Source organism: Ictidomys tridecemlineatus, chromosome 5 (genome assembly GCF_052094955.1).
Source record: "Ictidomys tridecemlineatus isolate mIctTri1 chromosome 5, mIctTri1.hap1, whole genome shotgun sequence".
Taxonomy (NCBI): Eukaryota; Metazoa; Chordata; class Mammalia; order Rodentia; family Sciuridae; genus Ictidomys; species Ictidomys tridecemlineatus.
The window spans coordinates 25,184,816-25,200,790 of record NC_135481.1 but is presented as its reverse complement, the minus strand read 5'-3'; the positions used below and the strand labels follow the sequence as shown (position 1 = coordinate 25,200,790).

General features: G+C 37.8%; 1 protein-coding gene across 14 annotated transcripts in view; it reads left to right on the top strand.

Annotated features, from left to right (window-relative positions):
- Window positions 1-9,606: 9,606 nt before the first annotated feature.
- Tcf12 (transcription factor 12) overlaps window positions 9,607-15,975 on the top strand; it is a 354,335-nt gene continuing 347,966 nt past the window's right edge. For 2 of the 14 annotated variants that reach the window (XM_078049567.1, XM_040275784.2), the window contains exons 1-3: window positions 9,609-9,927; window positions 10,891-10,987; window positions 11,967-12,039. In XM_078049567.1, the coding sequence (XP_077905693.1) occupies window positions 10,913-10,987; window positions 11,967-12,039 (148 nt within the window). In that variant the 5' untranslated portion in view covers window positions 9,609-9,927; window positions 10,891-10,912. Of the gene's footprint in view, window positions 9,928-10,444; window positions 10,467-10,890; window positions 10,988-11,966; window positions 12,040-15,975 lie in introns of those variants that run through there. The other 12 variants (XM_013359224.4, XM_005316608.4, XM_078049563.1 and 9 more) reach the window with 11 other exon arrangements.

Here is a 15,975-nt window from a genome sequence, read left to right as displayed (position 1 = left end):
GGAAAAGAAGCTTAAAAAATTCTTGGTGATTACCACTTTTTGATGAAATTAGAAATGAAATATATAAACTGGTTAAGGTGGTACATGCATGTAATCCCAGCAATTTGGGAGGCTAAGACAGGAGGATGTAAAGTTTGAGACCAACCTCAGCAATTTAGTGAGATCTTGTCTCAAAAGTAAAACTTGAGAAAAGAACTGGAGATGTGGCACCATCAAAGGCATCTCAAAGTAAGGTAACCTTGGGTTAATTCCCCTGTAATCATCCCCCTTCAAAAAAAAAAAAATGAAACATGCATGTTTTTTATTATTATTCTCTATATTCTTTATTGGGGAAAAACAAATTTCAAGAGGCACAAGACCCAGTTATTTTCAACTCTTTTTAAATTAGCATTGACAAATAATGAAGACAAGAAGAAAAGTCCCTAAACTACTAAAAGTTGTCATTATATGGTGGAACCACATGACATTTTTTTTTCAAAATAAAGGTATTGTGTCCAACTACAACTAAAAAATAAATATTAAAAATTTTTCAATAAAACACCACTAAATCTACAAGCACAATTTACTAAGCATAAACAAAATTATGTACTGTTTAGTAAGATTTTAGAAAATACTAACAGATGTAGGTAACATTGTCTAAACTTCAGGTGCCTAATTGGTTGATTATCCCTGAGATGACGGGTTAAATACCAGTCTAAAGATCTAGAGAAAGAAGGGGGAAGGTAAATCAGATTGTGAAAAAGCAGAGGGTGTTCTTGTGATTCCGAATCACAAAAGCTGAATATTACTATCAAATATAAGGAAGCATAGCTCCAGAAAGAGATCATGCTTTGATGATTTTGTTGCCTCGGTTTGTTTTGGCATAACATTGCTATATCTTTACCAATTTTAAGTAAAACTTCATAGATTTCATTTTTAGAAATACTACATATTTTAAAAATACCATGGCTTTAATAATTCATGGAAGAAAAATAAATTTTAAGAAGCATAAGACCCAATTATTTTCAACTTAATGTTATCACTTTCTCTTCATGATATCTTTTTTAAATCTGTTTTTCTTTACACATAAAACTTTTTCTTCTATTTTCTTGTAACTAGAAAATTTTTATAAGTGGAATCACCTAGTCAGGAGTATGAGCCTTTAGAAGGCTCTTGATATACATGATTGATAACTTGTTTTCCATTGTGTTTTTTACTAATTATTAATTTGCTAATTCATAATCTACCCTCTACCCAACAGTGTTTGTGTGTCACTGAATATTCACCAGAATTGATCATTATGTTATTTATTTATTTACTTACTTACATTTTTGTGGTGCTAGGAATTGAACTTATGGCCTCAAGCATAACAGGCAAGGGCTCTATCATGGAGATTTTTGATTTCCAGCCCCATCATTATGTTTTTAAATATATTTGGGCTAATTTCATAGTTATAACATAGGATTTTATTATATTTGCATATCTTTGATAGACAGATATTTGTATTAACTATTTTAAAGTCCTTTTTCATGAATATTCCCTTATATACATTGTCTGCAATGTAAGTCTTCTTAACTGTCTACATTTCTATTTAATTAAGAAAATAAACAAAATCATGGACCCATTTAGACATACTGAGCACAAAGTCATGTTTTGAGAACATGGCATAGTCTTTGAAATGTGAACTAGCTCCCATTTGAGCTTGTGTCTTCCTCCCCACCTCCAGTACCTATGTCCTACCTAATAGTTCATGCTAATTATCATAATGTTTCAAATAATTCTTGTCTTTAAGTTCTCCATTTGCACTTATCTATAAATCATTTCAATTTACAGATGCAGCAAAGAACACCAATGATATTATTGATGGGCCAGACGCATTCTTGTGCTCTTCTTTCTGGGACCAATACTTTTTGAGATGGTCAGGAATAGAACACTGATCTGTGGTGAAAAAAAAAAACCCTGCCTCTCTGAGAGAAGTTAACAGATCCTTTGGGTATAAGTCTATGATTTTGATTTCTTATTAGCATTGTGAACTCCATTCAAGTGTGACTGACAGTTACACAAGTCAATACAGAAACACTTTAGGACAGCCAAGTTTCAGAGGTTTGCTTTCTTTTTTCTTCTTTTTCTTATAAATTAGTGCTTCTGTTTTTACAGAGTTCATTGGAAAAATAAATCAGAGCACTTTTGATTCTACAAATGAATGTAATGAAGCAATGTTTCCAAGAAATCTATCATTTGGCTAAAAGAGGACCAAAATAATAAATTGATTATTTGAGGAAAATACTACTAAAGGAAATGAAAGTACATTCTAAGATGATTATTAATGCTTTCATTTTCACTTTAATTCTTGTTCAAGTCATAGCTAAAGATTATATGCAATTGCACAGGTTTAGAAAGCAAAGAATATTTCTGGTTTTGACAGTTTTGATCTCATCAAGCATACTTTATAAAGTGTTGAATAATGTCAAGATGGAACAGGGTAGTCAAAGACCCAGGAGATAATCAGCCAGTTGCATTTATTGATTTTTGGTTTTCATTCCCAATTCCAGAGGAGGTGATATCCCTCAATGTAAAAGATTTTAAAATATTCAATGACATCTTTTCATCATGTTCTTGAATATAGTTCGAAAGCTTATGGTGACATGTTTAAATATTAGACCCATAAAAATCCTGTAGGTTTATAATGCAAATAAAACTAGAAAAATTACAGTAAGAAATTCTGGATTTAGAGAAGAATGTGCCAATCATCAAAACTTAATGTGTAATTGCATAAAAATGCTGGTTTAGTGAAATTAGAAATTCAGCAAATGGATCCAAAATAAAATATTTCAGTAGTATAGGAAACCAATTGTTCCCTAACTTCTCTTAAATAAAAGTGTGGATAATTAAGTGTAATTTAAATCATCTAATCCAAGTCAACCCATTCATTTCATCAAATCATCCAGGGAAAAGAACTTTAAGACAAAGCAACTTTCACTGAAAATACAATTTCTCATTTAACTAATAAATAATTACTTAGGGATTCTTGGCACTAGAAGAAAGATGGTTTTTAATAAGAAAAAGAAAATATAGCCATTACCCTTGAAGGACTCATCTTGGGGGGAAACAGAAAATATGTGCCCCCAAATCTCAGAATGTGGACCATGTTCTCCTATTTTCATGAATGTTAAAGTAAACAACAAGGTGACTGTAATAGACTGTATTTATTTACCTAAAATGACAAAGACTTGTAAGCAAAGTTTTATAAGCTCTGACACATACTGAGAGTTGAACCCAGTGTCCTTTTTTTTTTTTCCTGGGCTTTTCATAACTTTTTCTTTTAGCAATCATTTAAAAGTGATTTATTCAAATATATTTTTATTCCTTTTAGCATTACAGTATCTTGTTAAGTACTTGCTCCAATGGTCTATATCTATTTAAAGTAATAGATGCTGGCAGTCCAATTCATGTTCAACTTAATTATCCTGAGTAGTAGTTGGAGAGTCACTGCTCTGAGGGCACTGTTTCTCCAACTGTAGTGTGCACCAGAATCACAGGAAGAACATATTACAAAACAGATAGCCAGTCCCACTCTCAGAGTTTCTGAGATGGATGGAGTTCCATTAACTGAGTAGTTCTAGGATGAAGTCCAAGAATTTGACTTCCTAACTAGTTGCCAGGTCACTGACATGCTACTAGTCCCGCATCTGAGTTTTAGTCCTTTTTTGTGTTCTCTCTGGAAGCTTGAAGATCTTTTCTTTGTCTGCTATGTGCTCAGATTTCTGGATCACATTTTCAAGTTGATCTATTTTTATTTTGTTTTATTTTTTGGTATTGGAGATTAAACTCAGGGGCACTCGACCACTGAGCCACACCCCCAGCCCTATTTTGTATTTTATTAAGAGACAGGGTCTTACTGAGTTGGTTAGAGCCTCACTAAATTGCTGAGGCTGGCTTTGAACTTGCCATCCTCCTGCCTCAACCTCCTGAGCCATTGGGATTACAGGCCTGTGCCACCATAACCAGCTGATCTATTTTTATACATTGTAGCAGACATTTAATGAACTTGTTCAACTTGGTAACTCATGTATTTTAGTTCTGGGAATTTTTCTTAGACTATTTAATTAATGACTTTTTTCCTTTTTTTTTTCTATTAATGATTTTTTTCCTCTTTCTCTTCCTGCCTTACTCCCTCAACTCCCAATTTCTCTGTTACTATGTGGACTTTGAACCTCCTACATTAGTTCTTTGTTTTTGCTCTGATTTCTAGGAAATTTCCTTAATTTTCTGTCTTTCAATAGTTCATCCCTCCACCATTTATATGATTCCATTATCAATTCTAAAGGCTTTTTATTGTATTCTGAATATTCCTTTCTGCTGAGCCACAACGTGCTCACCTAGCATGTGCAAACCCTGGGTTCAATCTCAGCACCACATATAAATAAATAAAATAAAAGTATTGTGTCCAACTACAACTAAAAAGTAAATATTAAAAAAATATTTTTCTGCTTACCTGTCTTTCATGGTTGCAACTCTTTCCTGAAGATAGATAATTTTTTTTCCTTGAGTAGGAAAAAAATATTTTTGTCATTTGTTTTGATTTCTATCTTCATGATAGAGGCTTTTGTTATATATCTAATAATCTTTGGTGTCTGCTCTTTTATACAAATAGGGTAACAAAATGCTGATGGGAAACTGAGGGAAGAGGTTTGTTAAACTGTAAACTTCTCTGTAGAGTTTGGGCTTACCGCTGGAGAACCTTCTATATCTTCAGGACTTTTCATTGGGTTGATCAGCTTACATGGAGAAGGATCATCTCCTGAGAAACAGAAGTTGGTAGCCAGGAACCTCAATATTCAACATGCAAATGCTGACTCAATATCCCTGTCCCCTAGAGACCTTCTGCTTCACCTTTTGCAGATACATTTGTATTACTTTCTCAGTTAGGAGAGAGGCATTTACTCTACTGTATGAAGTAGGAAAGGAAATGGGTGGGGGGACTGATTGCCTTTGTGTGTGTGTGCTGGGGATTGAACCTGGGTCGTGTGCATATTAAGTACAGGCTGTACCACTGAGCTACACTCCCAGCCTCCTGACTGCTTCTTGAATAAACTTGTAATCAATCAACCTTGTCGTAGTTCCTCCTTTCCTTCTCTTCACTTCAAGCGGCACCTGGAACTGAATAGTTAAGTCTTTTATTGACTCTGCAGTATGCATGGGTTTGGTTATTGATTTCCCTCATTTGTTACCTTAGGATTCTATTTTAAACTGAGTCTCATATAACTCATATGTTTTTAGTCTTCTCAGATTCTGTTGCCATTGTCTTCTCTCTTGTCTTCCATGCTTTTAATGTTTAAAATGTCATTTTATGAGTGGGGTAGGGAAGTGAATGCCTGTATTCCTAGTTGCTTGGGAGGCTAAGACAGAAGGATCTCAAGTTAGAGGGCTATTTGTGCCAGTCAGTCAGTCCCTACTTACAAACACAACAATAATAACAACACAAAAAAAAGGGCTGGGAGTGTAGCTCAGAGGTAGAAAGCTCCTGGGTTCAATTCCCAGTATGGGGGAAAAATCTTATGAAATTATATGATGTATTTGGTTAAATTTTACTTAAGGTAGGGGATGACAATGAAAAGATAAATAAAAAACACATAATTATTAAAAATGGGCAATTAAATACATAGATGTTCTTAATACTATTCTACTTTTTTATATGCTTGAAATTTTCCAACATAAAAAAAAAAATCCCTTTCCTCTTGGTAGGCGGAGGCAGGAGGATAACAAGTTGGAGGCCAACCTCTGAAATGTATGGAGATCCTGTCTCAAAATAAGTAGAATAGGAATATTTCTCAGTGGTAGAGCGCACCTGGGTCTAATATGTAGTCCTTAACAACACAATCCTTTTGTTGATGTCTTAGGGTAGTTTTGAGGGAGTGTTTAACTGCTATGTTTATATAGAAGAGTGGAATCATTCACTTTTTAATAAATCTTTATCAAACATCTATTATGTGTTAGGCACTATGCCAAAATGTGCATGGGAATATGGAAAAGGGAGGTTGTTATTCATTTTACCTGATCAAGTATACTGAGTTAAAAAAAATCGCAAATCTATGATGTTTTAGAGTGTTTGACAGTTTTTTCCCTTTTCTGACTTCTGAATATTTTGACTTAAATACATGTTTTTATAAAGTATGAAAGAAGGAATCTTAAGGGGGTAAAAGGAATTGAGTGTAAGATGGACCATAAAGGGGTATCTTCTCAAATCTGAGTATCATATTCATATGAGACATCTAAATAGCTTAAATAGTGGATAAAAATCATACTAGCAAGGAGTAGGTAACTATTTTTATTTACTCACATTCAGAGAGAAAAGATAAAATCTCTACCAGAAAATCCCACAAAGGTGGGAGATTCTTGCTGGTAGAAAAGAATGGGGAGTATACTATAAGTGATTGATTGGTAGAATCTGGTTTATGATTAAGTGAAAAATCTTGGTTTTTAGTTTGTCAGTAATGAGAATACCATGAACTGAAGTTATTAAATTGTTAAACAAACTTGTTCCTGTTAGTCTCAAGGGGACAGTCTGGGGCAGAAAGCTACTAGAAAAGCTATGAACCATCAAATTTGGATCTATATAGATAACACTATGCAACCAGACTGCAATTTATGATCTACTTATCCCTTCATTCCATTACCTTTCTTTCCTCCCTCTTCTCTGTCTTCTTTTAAAAAAGGCCCAAAGTCATGTCATTTTCCCAAGGAAGCAAAAAGCCCTTGCTTTGACTGCTTTCTCTTTGATTATAAATGTTTCTTTTAACAACTCAGGCCTGATAAAATATGTACATGTGTGCATGCACATGCTTGCAAATACAGAGTGGGAGGCTCTTAGAAAGTAGAGAGTGAAGTCATGTGGACAGAATTCCTGTGTTTGGTTATGGTGAATAGAAAGTTAACTAAAACCTATCAGAAAAAAACTTGAATGCAGAGTAGATTTTAGATGTTCTGTTCCAAAAGCATTTAGCACCATGCCTTGCATGTAAGAAAAGTTCATTAAATATTTTTCAATATTTATGTATTGGCATTAACTTCTGTTATAGAAACAGTGCTACTAATTAACATCAAATTTGTATTACTTATTTTTCTTTGAGCTTTTCAATAAAGCCTTTTGGTTCTACCTGGCAAAGTTAGCAAAGACCCAAACACATGTTCTAAGTGATATAAAACTCCACTTTTTATATTGTCTTCTGTCTTCTTTATATTGTGATACACACACACACACACACACATATCAAAGACTACATTACAGCGTGAAAAATATTTAAAGTTCTAATTTCAAATGAGTAATAGATTGAATTTCAGCTTTCCCTTTTTAAGTTTACTGTGCTCTTGCTACAATTGTTAGGTGCATGGTGTAGACAGATACAAATCAATCTTAACTGTCAAGGAACTCACAACATAATGAGAACAAAGTATAAGATAAAACTAATAGACATAAAAAATTTCAATCAGTCCTTTGAAGGGAGCCCTTAGGACTGGGGGCTTGGGCAGATAGCTATTTCTTCCTTTCAATTAGTTGTGTGAGAAGTATAAAAAGAAACTGGCTCTCCTTTCCCCTGAAAACAGCATAAATCCCTCAGATAGATGTCTTCTCCTTCCCTAAGATTCTCCCCCCAGTTTTATCACTGAGACTTTGATCTTATTATGCGAATGAAACCTTAAAGTTACCTATCAGTTTTTTTTTTTTTTTTTGTACCTGGGATTGAACTGAGAGGCACTGGACCACTGAGCCACATCCCCAGCCATGTTTTGTATTTTATTTACAGACAGGGTCTCATTGAGTTGCTTAGTGCCTCACTTTTGCTGAGGCTGGCTTTGAACTTGTGATCCTCCTGCCTCAGCCTCCTGAGCTGCTGGGATTACAGGCAAGCACCACCACACCTGGCCCTAATCAGATTTTTCATCTACTCTTTGCTGAGGGTGGGGTTGTTGGATTTGTATCAGTTAGAACATACTAGATTAAGAAGCACAGAAAATTCAAATCTTATTGGTTTCATCATGAATGCAGACCCAGGTTGAGTTGTTTGATTCACAGACCCAAAAACATCACCAAAGATCAGACTGCTCTCTGGGAAGGCTTTCTTGATGTCTGCTTTATTTTAACCTGGCCAGACCTGGTGTTTGGAAGATAGCTCCTTGTTTTTTGAGCACATGCAGAAGAGGTTGCCTCTGAAGCTCTCTCAGAACCTGAAACACTTTCCCCAAAGACCCCAGCAAATTGCCCCTCTCATTGACTCAAATTGTCATGTCAACCAATAACTGGTGGAGGGAAAGGGATTGAGCCGATTCCTTAAATTGGAGTTATGCTAATTTGCTCAGATCAGAACCACATGCTTCAGCAGGTAGGAAGGAATGGGACTAGTTTTTTTTTTTTTTTTTTTTTTAACCCAAGATACACTACTACAGGATCTGGAACAAGGTCCAAGTGTAGCTAGTACAACGCCATGGAAGCCCCCAAATCCAAAACTACAATTGCCTTCTCTCGCTGGACAGCTCCAGTTGTACAGTAATGGCATATATGCAGCTGAATCTACCTCCTAGTTTCCATCCAAGTCCAAGATCCAGTGACTCCTTCTTGCCCTGTTGTTGCTTGTAAGCTGCTTTCTTCAATTTTTTTTACTTTGGATGTATGGTCTTCGCAGAGTCTGTTTAGCTTAGGACTTACTCGCCTTTATTGCCCCAGCTGACTCAAAGGAACCAACATAACTGGCTGCCAATCAAGAGAGCCTTACCTCCAAGCCCAAATTGAAGGAACTGAGGTTTAGTTAGTCTGTCTTCCTTCTACCCTGGAGCTCCCTCAAGCCAACTTCAGAATTTTTGCGGACCAAAATAGTGGTGGTGTGAAGTTCTCTGGGCCGTCTCAGTTACATCGAAGGATTGGCTTAATCCATTTACAAGAACTCTTCCCGCTGTACGATTCCACAGCATCAAAAGGGGTTCTGGTACGACAGTCGTGAAAGCTGGGGTGAGTGGAGTTTGAGAATCTGAAGTCCTTACTGCTTTGTGCGGTTTCAGGGAGGTTTTTACCCTTTCTTTTGCATTCGGCTAATTTGACCAGCCGCTCCTACGCCCAGAGAAGGCTCTCCCTTCCCCACGCGCGCAGCTTCCAAGCTAAGCGCCACGCAGACTCCCGGGGATAGGGCCTCCGGGCCCAGACCAGTGCGGCGTCCAGGGTCCAGCATGTCTTGCTAGGCGATGGCAGCCTTCAGTGCTCTGCGGCCTCGGGCTCCGGATCCAGATGCTCCCACGGCTCCAACTCCGTGATTCCACTTCGGGGCCCGAGACGTAGAGGGACCAGCGCGAGGAGGCGCCACGGCGCCCGTCTCCTTGCTCTCAAGAGGCCCCAAAGAGGCGCCCTAGGCGGCGGGCTGCATGGGCCTTGCCTCCAGGGTGCCTACGCGCGCTTCCCGCCCCTCCCCTCCCCTCCCCTTCCCTTCCCTTCCCTCCCCGCCGGCCGCAACTCCGGCCCGCCTCACCCGACCGCGGGCTTTGTCCAGCGTCCGCACAGCGGCCCCTCCCCGTTTTCGCCGGCTCCGCCTCCCCGACCCCCCCAGTCAGCTCCACTTCCTCGGCGCAGGAGGCGGCAGCGGGCAGGGGACGAAGGGGTTAACCAGAGGCTCTTCCCGGCGCGGAGGGATCCGGAGGCGAGCCGAGCGCGGTGCTGAGGCCGCCTCAGCGAAAAAAATGTCCGCCTGAGGAGACCCACAAGTTCTATTCGGGGGGACCGCCAGCCCGCCCCGGGAGGAAGGGGCGGCCAGGCCCGAGAGCCGCCTCCCCCGCCCGGACCCGAGAGCTCGCGCGGGCCAAAGTGAGCCGTGCCGCCGGGCGGTGCAAGGGGAAGCCCGAGTCCGCTCTCCCGGCCAAAGTGAACTTTAATCGGGGTGGTTGGATGCGGAGACGGGGCGGCAGGTAATTGCGGGTTGGCGAGCGGGAGGGAGACGGCGTGGCGGGGCTGGAAGCCCCTGCCGGACCTGGGGCGTCCCCGGCCCGCGCCCTAACTCCGCGCCCCATTGTACAGAGCCTAACCCGAGGTCCCCTCCAAGTTGGGGAGCGGAGTCGGGTGGAGGCGCGAGTCGCCGGCGGCCAGGCCCGCGGGCGGCGCGCTCGGCCTGCGCGCCCCGCTCGGCGCTCGGCTGGGGCCGGCACCCGGCTCCGGGGCGCGCGGGAGAGCGGACGGCTTCGGCCGCTGAGCCAGGCTCATTGTTCGGCAGGTCCGGGGCAGGGCAGCAAAAGTGGGAGGAGGCCGAGCCCGGGGAGAAGGACGCCCGGCGAGACCGAGACTAGTTGTTGGCGTTCCTGCTTTCTTTTTTAAAACGCCCCTTGGGCGCGCGGGGGGTGCTTTCCGACCCCCTGGGCCCGCCGGGGACGTCCGGGAGGCGGCGGCCGCAGACGTGGGCCTGCGAGCGGCGCGTTCGCTGCAACTTGTCAGTTCTATTGTTGCCGAGCGAGTGAGTCACTTCGTATCTCCCCTCGCCGCTGCTCCGCTCTCTGGACGCCGAATTGCCCCTCACCCCTCCCCACCAGACCCCCCGCCCCGGCCGGGCCCCGCGCGCCGAGCTCCCGGCGACTGCGCGGGTCAGGAGGGGCCGGGGAGGGGACCGGGACCAGCTCGGAAACTTGCGGGAGAGGCGGCGAGTTGCGGGAGCCACCGCGTCGCTCTCGGGCCGCGCCGAGGAACGCGTGGATTCAGGGACCCGGCGCGGGCGCTGAGCTCTCCCGCCCCCTGCTCGCACCGTGGTGGGAAGGAGTGGGGGAATTGGAAGTCAGCTGGGCGCCCCCAGTGCTTTTCCTCCTCCCTTACGCCTCTTTCCATCCCCTCACACACTTTGGGCCTCGGTGGTCTCTCGCTCAGCCCGTTTTCCCCTGCCTTAGGACCTGCTAGAAGTGGCCGAAGATGAATTCCCAGCAGCAGCGCATGGCCGCTATAGGGACCGACAAGGAACTGAGCGACCTGCTGGACTTCAGTGCGGTAGGAAAGCGTTCTACGGCATCTTGGGGTTCTACTGAGGTTTACAAGGAAAAAAGCAAGCAGAAAAGAGGGGGGAAAGACCTAGACACTAGGCGGGGTGAACTCCATCTGTTTTGAGCAGTAGTTCTCAGGGCTGGAGTCCAGCTCCCCCAAGTTGGACACCTGAACTTTGATGTAATGTCTAGACTTGCAGATTTCAAACTTTAATGCCAGAGGGGTCGTTTGATTTAACCGGTTAAAAGAAGAACAATATAATCATGAGCTTTGGTTGAGTCATTCTTTGACCCTGATGATTATTAGTGATTTTAAACTGTATATAAAGACAAATTATTTTTTCTTCAACTCTTCTCACCATTTTCCTCCCTAAGATATGTTTATGGTACCTGAAAGATGTCAGCTGCAAGAAAGTGAATCCAGGGCTAAAATTTTCAGCTATTTGAGCCAGTACTTTTATTTTAAGGTGCACATAGGGTATACATGTATGCACTCTATCTGTAGTCTCAACCGGGAAATATCTTAAAAATATATGGTGAAACCACAGGGCTAGCTTGCATTTCTTTATCAGCTGCTATTAGAAGACAGGACTAATACCTGCTTTATAGGACTGTGTTATCCTTACTGTACATAGTAATTTCATTGGACATGATTCTGACTGTAAGTGCATATTAAGTAATGTTAATATAATGAGATTCACTTAGTTCCAAAGTGAAGATCATGGGTAGAAACTTACTATATAAACTTAATTAAACCGGAATCTTTATGTAAATGACTGGGTTTTCAGAAAAGAATGTAGTCAGTTTTTTCCAAATAGTATTAGGAAACAGTATCAGTGTTTCCATTCTGAGTCTGAATGTATCTCCAATTTTATTTCAACTTCCCTATGAAATATAGTAACTAACTAATGACACTTGGTGGAATTTTATTTGCAAAGAATCTAGAAGAATTCAGGATTAATAGATACATTTGGGTTATTTTGCAGATGTTTTCCCCACCTGTTAATAGTGGGAAAACCAGACCAACAACACTGGGAAGCAGTCAGTTCAGTGGATCAGGTAAGATGTCTAAAACTAGAAACTCATATTTTGGTGGTGTGAAACATTTTAGTAAAAAAGTATGAAGCATTTTAATATCTCTTTTCATGCCATTTTCTAGTGTGTCAAGTTAAAATTATAAATAAAAACAAAAAAGCATCAAACATGGACAGTTTGCTAAAGATTCATTGATTCATTTACAAGAATTTCAATACAGATTTAAAGTTGTTCATTTTCCTATGAATTTAAAATTGAAAATCATCTTGAGTTCAAAGGATTGTTTGAAACCTTTATATTTAGAAAAATGTCACAAAAAATGGTGCATGAGTGGTCTTTAAAACAAATTTTTTCATATATATATATGTATATATATATATGTAATTTGCTAAATTTTAACTCACTGTCACTAAACCTGGATTCTAAAAAAATGGTAAAATACTATTATTGATTATGTGTATACAATAATTGAGTCATGCGATAATTAGTAAGATGTATTTATTTTAAAAGTTGGCTACTGGAAATTTATAAGTAACTAATTTCATGGGCAGTTATTTAAAATATTAATGGATGAAATGTTAGAAATGAATATAAACTTATGTTTTTTTAAATTACGTGTCTTAGGTGAATAAGTTCTGTCTGTTCTATATTCACATTACATTAGGGTAATGTTTATTAGATTCCTATTTCTATATCAATGCTGTTATCTTTGAATTTATTTTTGGTGTATTTATAACTATTCTGTTCCATTATTAGACATTCCATTTTTTTTCTAACTTTTTTTAAAACTCATAATTTTAAAATTAATATTCCAGAAGTAAAGTCCATTCTGATGTACAAAGGCTATAATTTCTGTTTGAATTTATTCCTTGGTACTCAGAGAGATGGAAAATAGTAAAGCCATAGCAGCAGCATCATATGAAAACCAAGTGTCAGGTCTCTGAGCTGAAACGCAGTAATTGCTTTTTGATCAGTGCTTTTTATTTACCCTAGTAAACTGATAGTTGATTTCTTAAAATACTGTGAGAACAAAACACTGGGAATTTTAATAACTAATTTAAAACTTTATTCCACTTCACATTTAAAAAATGTATCAGATCATACACTACTTTACTAAAATTCATTTTTAATTATGAAATTACAACTTGTGGGGAAAATATAGCATGCTATCTAGCATCTCAAATAAGTAAATCATTTTGTAGCCTAAAGGATAATAAAATATTACATTTGTTCAAAAGGATATCATGAAATGTTAGCCAAATCCCAACTCTTCTCTCATCTCCTTCCTTTTTACTGGTAATCATGTGAAATTTTACTGTTTTGGGGAATAGAAAAAAATTATAAATATAGAAGGTGGGTATAGTCTTGTGTTTTGAAGACATTTTGGTTTTTACAACTAAGAATTCATTTTCAGGAACTTTCAAATTGCCTTTGTCTAACCTTGTATATTTCCTTCAATTTCCTTCAATGAGTAGTGATATTATTTTATACTGTTCTTACTTATGTTTGGATAGTATATATTTTTTGAAGATAGATGCATGGAAAATATATTTAACTGGATACTTAATGAGAACTAGGACTTGGACTTCAGAAACTTGCTATTATAAATTCTTTCCAATTTTAGAATAAGAACAATTATATCAAGAATAATTATAGTCTGTGAAATTAAAAAGTATTTAAACTCAAATGTGGATTGCAAGCGTGGCATTGGAGTTGCTAGCTTCCTTTTATTTCATTACACAAAGAATGTTATTCTGTTTTGTAGAAGTGGTCACACTTGATTCTTTGGAGTAGGAAATTTTTAGTTTTATCATTTGTCTATTGAAAGTTTGAACTTAAACACCTGTATTCAGTGGACATGGAAATATTTACCTGGGTGGTTTGTTTTAAATTCCCCCCAAAATTATAATAAAATAAGCCGTGACCTTCAAAGTTAGTGAGTGGGTTTAAATTTGAGAAAAATGGTATGGGATTATTTTATGTCAAATATAGGGTAGATAAGGCTTCACTATAGCCATTTTTTAATCTTAAAGTAAATGTCTAAGAGAAATTGACAGAGTAATATTTTATTTATATTTTTTATATACTTTATTGACATATGAATAATCTTGTGCCCTGATTTCAGAGGATATTATGTAATACATTGTAATGCCTGTTTATTTGCAGCATGTAAGGAGCTAAAGAACTGATTTTTGCTTTTGAAGTGCTACTATAAAGATTAGAGTTTTTTTGTCTTTGAAAAAAAATTTGCAAAATCTTATGCCTTTTTCTTTTTGAAGATGATAATTTAACATTGTGCAGTATAGTTTTCTCTTGATTATTTATTTGTCCTTTTAGAGAATGTCTTAATTTCATAGTAGATTGTTTTTGAGAAATAGTATATAAGACTTTTAGAATTTTTTTTTAGCTGAAAGCATACAGTATATATTATAGTATGTGATATTATCTGTATTTTACTTTTAAAAGCAAAGCAACTTATATGATAGCTGACACTTCGTCAAAAGTTATGTAAAAGATATACTTACTATTTTTCATCTCCAAGAGTTTATTAGTGTTATTTCTACATCAAGGTATTAACTTCTTTTGTAGTATAGTTTCATTGTGAATTTATCCATTTGCTGTGTGAGGTGTTCTCTAGTGACCTTGAGAAAAGTGTTTCTGTGGAAGTGAAAGGTGAGGTATTCTATTAAGGCAGTATATAAAAAGAAAGTTTGTGGAAAGGATTGATAAAATGGATATGGTTCAGGTATTTAATTCTCCTAACCCCCAACTTTAGGGTTTGAGTATGCAGATTAAAAAAATATATTAAATTAAGTATTTGAATGTTTTCTGAAAATTTCCTTTGTATTTTAATCCAAGTAGTAAGAGATGTTGGAGGGGAGTGGTATAATTTTATAAGCCATTTGTATTGATTGAGTTTGTCTTTCATGCTTTTATCTAGAAAGTTACTTTAACTAGGAGGTTAAAGTTTTCCTTTTCCTTTTTCACATTAGACTTTTGTAATAGTATAAGTTTCATCTTAAGAGTTTTGGGAACTATTTTAAGAAATATCTTCTCGTAATTTTTAAATTTAAAAATGAATACAGTTTATCATTCTTCAGCTATTGATCAGTTGGAGTGAGGAGGATATTCAGAGATACATAGTTTTTAAAAAAAATCTTGATGTAAGGCCAGAAAAATATTAATGAATTCTCATTAATTGCTTTTCAGTGATTTTTTTTTTAATTAAACTTTTTGTTTTGAGATAATTATAGATTCAATGCAGTTATAAGAAGCAATACAGAAATACTATGTAACCTTTACTCATTTGCCTGCAATGGTAACATCTTGCTAAACTGTAGTACAATATCACAATGAGGTTATTAATAGTGATACAATCAAGACAAAAAAACTGTTCCATATCACAAGGATTCCTGATGCTGCCCTTTTATAATTGCATTCTCTTCTCAGATAATTAAAAAATCTGGGGTAAGATTATTAAATACCTATACATCATATTAAGCATATTAAGATTATTAAATGTCTTCTTGCCCTAGTAAACATTTTAGATTGCTGTAGCGTTATTTGAACTTACCAAGAAAAAAAATTAAGAGAAAACCAAAATTTTACTAATGTGTTTTTAAGGTGAACTACAGTAGAAGAGGAATGGTGATTTTTTTTTTTATAGGAATGGTGATTTTTTTTTAAACAGAAGGAAAACTAGGTTTGGCCTTTCCTTTAAGGTATTTTAATGTTTGTTATGTATAGGGTGTGGGTCATATTATATATACACTGTGTTGAAATTTATAGTTATAAACTATAATTTTTAGTTATATATATTTGTTATAATTTAAACTTGTTAGACATTTGCTCTGTGTAAACTATAGTGATGAATGAGAGTAACTGCATAGTCAGCAGGGATGTGGTGGAAAATATATTTTAAAATAAATATGGCAAGCTATTAATAGATCATTTAAAGGA